General features: G+C 41.5%; 1 protein-coding gene across 1 annotated transcript; it reads right to left on the bottom strand.

Annotated features, from left to right (window-relative positions):
• Positions 1–817: 817 nt before the first annotated feature.
• On the bottom strand, positions 818–5,606 carry LOC125510632 (cleavage stimulation factor subunit 50). The gene is made up of 13 exons (XM_048675863.1): positions 5,244–5,606; positions 5,053–5,171; positions 4,903–4,972; positions 4,410–4,493; positions 4,235–4,321; positions 3,588–3,658; positions 3,386–3,437; positions 3,240–3,297; positions 2,660–2,754; positions 2,406–2,560; positions 1,608–1,716; positions 1,340–1,396; positions 818–1,250 (listed from the first exon to the last, which is right to left on the bottom strand). Exons 1-13 carry the CDS (start codon positions 5,412–5,414, stop codon positions 1,104–1,106), a joined length of 1,275 nt encoding a protein of 424 aa, XP_048531820.1. The 5' UTR covers positions 5,415–5,606; the 3' UTR covers positions 818–1,103.
• Between the last annotated feature and the right edge of the window lie 816 nt (positions 5,607–6,422).

The raw sequence follows: 6,422 nt of genomic DNA, 5'->3' as shown, positions 1-6,422 counted from the left end.
TTTCTAATTAAGTCTCGTGTTTCATACACCTCGAAGGTTAAACCAACAACGTAAAGTGTCATGCTTATTATTTGTAGGAAAAGTAAATTTTTGCCAACTTAACTATAGCAACCATGGTAATTAGCAAAGTGATTAGAGGCATCTAACTCATTCTTGTCGAAGGTTTTGCATGTGACGTGGTATAAGCCTTCATTTATTTCAATATGTTTGTATGAGATGCGATATGTTGTAATAATTTTATCTTGTCCTGCGAGCCATGGTACAGCATGATAGCTGGAGCCATATGATTGTATTTATGATCAACTAGCAAAATGGCCCGTGCGTTGCAACGGGAGAAAAAATGTCACACGCTTTTAATTTTAAAAATGGTCTATAATCTGAGTATTTGTAGCTACGGCCGAAACAAAGATGGTCTTTACCTACAAAAACACAAGTTCAAGATTCCACATGTCTTCTATTTAAACACGGCTCGCATGTAGATTTATTACGTACAAAGAAACGAGCAAGCGATCTTCAATTTCGTCTCCAATCCTGATTTTGCTGAGATGTTCATCCACAATCCGGATCAATACCGATATGAAAGAAAGACGGATAATGCATTGATTAAGATTGCACCCTAGATAGTATTTTTTTTAAATAGTTAACAGGTAAAATAACATCATATTCAGATTCTATATATTTTTCTAATCAAATTTCATATATAACAATGTTAAATTTAAAGTTACGGTTTAGAAGATATGAGTATTTTAAAAAAAACATTTGATATGTACTGCGGGCGTAATGTCAGAAACATCAGGGGGTTTTCAATAAAATAGCATGACAGACTAAGAATACATATTTCTTTTATTAGTAGGTATAGAAGTGAGTTTTGAAACAAGTTCAGTGACTGTAGATGGATTTTTCTCTTTCACAATCTCAATGCCATAACAGACAAAAAAAATATTCTTACCCTACTAAGTTTGGTACGATGTCAAGCTTCAACAGCATGTACTCCTATAAGTACAGCCACTACAGTTACAAGCATTCCTTTCTTTTACCCTGAAGTACTCATGATACAACAAACTTCGTGATTTGAATGCTAGGTTGGATTGAATCTATGCCGTTTATTTCCAGAATCTGACGGATCGATCGTTTCCGCATGTAACAAACACTGGCTCTACAGGGGAGTGCTCCAGCCACCTAGGGGCGCCGGTATGGCCAGAGGGCAATCTTGCCACCCTCTCGGAAGTAAGTGCGTCCCAGATGACAACCTGAAGACCAGGCAGCATTACAGTGAGGCGTGTGCTGAAGGGTTTTCCCTTCTGAAACACAGATATTACTAGTCTGAATTGAAACTCACCTCATTGTTTTGCTCGTCGGTTGATAGTACAAACTCCTCCGTTTCGTTGAAGGCAGCCTAAACAACAAAAGTCAATTTATTGCAACAATGATGTTAGTTGTACATTCAGTTACAAGCTCAAAGCTACAACCTATATTTCATATGGACTAGGCTGACTAGCTGAGATACTTGGCTACAATTGGAGCAAGAACAGCTTGTATGACCAAATGTGTAGTATGTTAAATCAGAAAGAAAGAAAAGGATAATGGTACAGAATCGTACTACTAACCTGACACCGGAATTGTGTATTAACACCACCTGGATATTGCTTCACAAGTCTTCCGGTGCCAACTTCCCATAACTTTATACACGAATCCTTTCCACTGGATAGGATGTACCTGAAAGAACGTTTTTGGCTTCATAAGAGATAGCCAGGATACTAGCATAAACTTTTCTCAAATCCAGGAATATAATAACTCGAAATAGGCGACCAAGTCCTTCATTATTCAATCTTATGTGCAAGTACATGCAAAGTTGCAGATTTTAACCATAAAACAAAGCCTTTCTGCACAACAGAGAAATGCTTTGCATTTGCATCCACACTAGAGTGACCAGGTTAGGTCCTCTTTCTCTGATGTGTGACCGTCGGATTCACCTCACGATAGTCGTGACACCTCATTGCTCAGGTATGTCCATCCCTGGCAAGTAACCATGGCACATCACTGCTGTCCTTGTTTATCCTAAAATGGATGATTCCTTATGGACTGTATGCAACTGTAATGGTACGGCAACTAACCACTTGGAACTGATCCATTCTTACTAGGACGAATCAGGCTGACTTACAGGTAGATTCTCAACACCTGGATGCTAGGACAAACCTATTTTTTTCTTTTGTTTTTGCACCTGGGTGCTGGATACAGTTCGTTGTTCCGTTATCTCTTGATAGTGGAACCTAATCCTTTTGGGGATTGTACGGAAAAAAAGGTAGATTCTCAACACAATGCTGAAACATTATGATGTTAAGACTATTTATTCACATATATCTTTGTCCCCCAAAAGCATTTTACACATGCCGCCACTTGCTAACCTCTCGTCTTTGGTGAAAATTGCACTCGTAGCTTCTACAGATCCATGTGCTCCAATTATGGGACGGATACATTCAGCAGATACTCCATCCCAGATGCGCAGAGAACCATCCTTAGAAGCAGTCACATACATGCTCCCAGTACCCGAGTAACGCACCTGACACCCACAAAGTATATATAGGGTTGCCATGGTGTGCCTTTCATGAAATTATAACCACTGTATGACAAAGCTTGTGAAGCAAAAGTAAGAAAATACCTGGTTGATGGCAGCACTAGAGTCCTGCGGATTTGCGGATAAGAAGCATGTGAAAGTGTTTACATCATAGAGATGAGCTACTGGGTGATCAGTCCCTGAAAATATTTTGTATCCAAGTCAGCTGCTTCCAAGGATTGCATATTCAATAGATTAATATGGCAATGTAGGCATCTAATTGAAACTGCGCGAAACTAGTCGGTATTTGACAAATAGGCAATGCCAAAAATTATTGAAGTCGGCAGTCTGATTCTGGACCAAAACTCAAATCCTGGCCAGACACCAAATATTCTCAGTTAGATATATTATGCCATACCTAGAACACATTAGCGAGTTATAATTCTGCAACCGCTAGAGTATGGACACCATGAAAATATATATAATAATGCCTACTATACATGATTGTTTCTTTAAAATGCATTATAAATAAGTCGACTCTTAACTCTAGCCAAGCAATATCAGAATTGATAATCGTGTAAAACAAAAAAGCTAGAGGCTACAGGTAAAAGTCTAATTACAGAAAGGGTCAAAAGCCTAATTACAGAAAGGATCAAAAGCCTGATTACAGAAAGGATCATAGTACCTGCTAAAATGTAATCCCCGCAAGGATGAAAACATACAGACCTAACATTATGAGTATCCTGTTCAAGTAAATATTGGAGAAAAAAATTATTCAGGCACCACAAACATGCCATTTAGAGTATATACAGTTACTAAGCATTTTACTACCTGAATAACTCTGAATGCTTTTCTTGCAGCAGTTTTGGAGAAGTCAAAGAACCTGTCAAGCAAGTTTCAAGTTCAAAGGACATACAACTCAAAAGAGATATCATAGTTATATGTAAACAGACCAATTATCCTTAATCTCTGTATGAACTCCTCAAACTGCATAACAAACAACAAGGAAGGCGGAAAGCAATGATAAGCATACTTTATCGTATTATCTTTTGCTCCAGATATCAGTATTGGGCTAATAGGATGGAAATCCAGATCATTGATGGGCTGCAAGAAATTAAACATGTTACAAAAACAACTAGAGTACATAGGAGGAACTATAAATCTTTAATTATAGAAGGATAATGGGGGCTTGAATCCATGAATTCAACCACAACTAGAGTACATAGGAGGAACTACAAACCATGTTTTTGACACTAGGCACTAGGCAGCCACATTGGCACCCTACAAATATAAAGATGTTTACTTGCTAAAAGAAGGCATGGTGGTAATTCAAACAATTAAAGATAAATAAGCAGAACCATGGATGAATGGAGCAAATGAAATACTCCCTCCGTCCCATAATGTAAGACGTTTTTTGACACTATCTTACATTATGGGACGAAGGGAGTAGTTACTAATCATCAGTTACAAAGTTCAATACCCTATGGTGGCAATTCAAGATATAGAAGGTGAAGAAGTAACTACCTGGAATACTAGTTACAAAGCTAGATACCTTGTCACTGCTATGTACAGGAAGTTGGCTAAGCAACTACCAAACTATGAATAGAAGAAGTCTTAACAGGAAGCTATTCCAAAACAGGACGAGAAGAGACCCAATGACTTGAACAGTAAAATACTAACCTGCACGTGGTCATAAAATGTACGGACCACAGGCCGGCCAGAGCCTTCTTTGGAGTCTCCTAACATCGTCTGCTTAATTTTCGATACCTGCAAGTGGAAGTCGTACATTGAGCAAGAACTAGAACCTAAGAAAGCACATCCTGTACTCAGCGATAGAGTGATAATTCAAGCTCACCTCAAAGAACTTAATGGATGTGTCCCCACTTCCAGTTGCAAAATATTTCCCATCAGGACTAAATTTTGCACATCTGGCAACATTCTGCACAAAATAAGAGTAAACCACCGAAAAAAGTATATATGATATTTCTTGCCAACTGGTCTGTCACACCTTAATTAACCGGACCAACAAAATTACAAGTTGGGTGACTATGAAGGCGCCATGGGAGGTGCAAAGCGTGTAAATGGTGGTGATTGTATGCTGATAAATTATCCATTCGATCTGTGAGCCATGTAAACTTCTTGCTGTTGTTTATAATATACGTGTATAAGTAACATCCATGTTCGGGTTTAGAAAATACCGCTCCTCAGTTGAATTCAGATATCTCATAAATATCACAGCAGGAAATGGGGTAAAAGTGAATTCCTATGGTATACCCTGGCAGGAAATGCAGTAAAAGGGGAAATCCATATGGTGGATTGAGAGAAGGGAAAATTGGAACCATGCTTACCTTATGATCGGAGATGTGCCTGGTTTCATGCTTGGGGAAAGTCTTGGACGGGCCCCTAACATTCTGCACACTGCAGTAAGCTTCACAATCAAATCCATATACACAGTTCATTTGTCAAATGCCAGAACCGCGAGCAATCATGGGTTTCACCTGAAATCCACGGCATTGGTGCCGAGCGGGCGCGCCAGCCCACCGCCGCCAGCACCGGAGTCAAACGCGGCGGGAGCTCCGCCTCCCCTGGCCGCCTCCTCCCGCTCGGCCGCGAGGCCCTGCGAGCCGACAGCAGCGAGGGTTTAGGCCGGAACCCTAGGCGAGGGAGGGGGCGGACAGGGGGGTTATACCTTGGCGACGAGGCGGAGTAGGTGGTTGGGGACGGAGGCGTCGGCCTTGGGGGTCATGGTGGCGGCGGCGACGGCGGCGGCGGCCTGCGTGAGGTTCTGGTCGCGGAGGTGCGCCACGATGAGGGCGTTCACCTGCCGCAGCAGCTTCGCCTCCTGCACCGCCGCGTCCATCTCGGCCCCCGTCGACCTTCCTCTCGTGGGGTGGAAGGGGGCCAACTGAAATGGAGTGGGAGTGGGCTGAAGCTCTGCCGCTTCAGAGCAAATGTGTTCGGTGTTCTCGCAGCGGAGCGAACCTCTGAACGAAGGTGAAAAATATGTTGTCAGTATCTGGGCGGTGGAAGCAGAGCTACAACATCGGAGTCGATCTCACAGAACTGCAAGCTTCCAGCAAGATAAATGTCAGCGCATGGCTCAGTTTAGAGGAATGTAATCTGTGGAGACGCCGATTCTGAAGCTCTTCTTCTTTGGGCAATGCCCTACCAAATGAGCTGGCTAGATATAATTTTGATGGAATTTTTTGCTTGTCGATGTATTGACCAACATTGGCTAGAAATATGAACTAAAATGAGCATAGAAGGATTGGCATCTTATAAGGAAAAACTTTTGAGTAAAGACACCCAACAAACATCTTAGATCTAATTAATATCGAGAAAATGGATTGACAATCGAACATAAAATGACCAATAAAAAGTAAAATCACATTGAAAAGCATACTAGTCTTCTTCCTCCTATTGGACGCTGCACGCCGGAGATTGAAAAATACACTGAACCAATAGTAAAGAAAAGCGACGGCTGCATACGCCCTCGCCATACCAGGTTTTAGTCACTCGTCAAGCAGCATCAAGATTTTAGTCACTCGTTCGTTAAGACCAGATCTATAAGTCGCTCGATTGAAGCTTCACCCCAGGATAGGCTTGCAATCCATCACCACAGTTCAGGAGTTGGAGAAATCAGGTCAAGAACAATACAAAAGAAAACGTCAAAATCGTCACACAAATAGCCGGCCAATAGCTCTACTTCAAAGACATACAACTAAAGGGAACCACCAAATCTAGGCACACAAACTCACGAGTCCGTTCATTGGCGTCAAATCGGATGTCGTTAAGGTAGGGAGAGACCTTATTCCAACACATTACCACCGCCACCACCTCGTAAACTAAGAAAAATAAAACAAGACAG

Source organism: Triticum urartu, chromosome 5 (assembly GCF_003073215.2).
Source record: "Triticum urartu cultivar G1812 chromosome 5, Tu2.1, whole genome shotgun sequence".
NCBI classification, from domain to species: domain Eukaryota; kingdom Viridiplantae; phylum Streptophyta; class Magnoliopsida; order Poales; family Poaceae; genus Triticum; species Triticum urartu.
The sequence above is the reverse complement of the archived record's forward strand: the minus strand, read 5'-3'. Positions and strand labels throughout refer to the sequence as shown.

What these genes read in the sequence shown, in the direction of transcription:
- LOC125510632 (XM_048675863.1), bottom strand. Translation starts at nt 5,414, where the DNA reads ATGGACGCGGCGGTGCAGGAGGCGAAGCTGCTGCGGCAGGTGAACGCC. An exon ending in AAGCATTCAGAGTTATTCAG is followed by an intron (nt 3,298 to 3,385) that starts GTAGTAAAATGC and finishes TTACTTGAACAG; the next exon opens with GATACTCATAATGTTAGGTC. An exon ending in ATACACAATTCCGGTGTCAG is followed by an intron (nt 1,397 to 1,607) that starts GTTAGTAGTACG and finishes TTTGTTGTTTAG; the next exon opens with GCTGCCTTCAACGAAACGGA.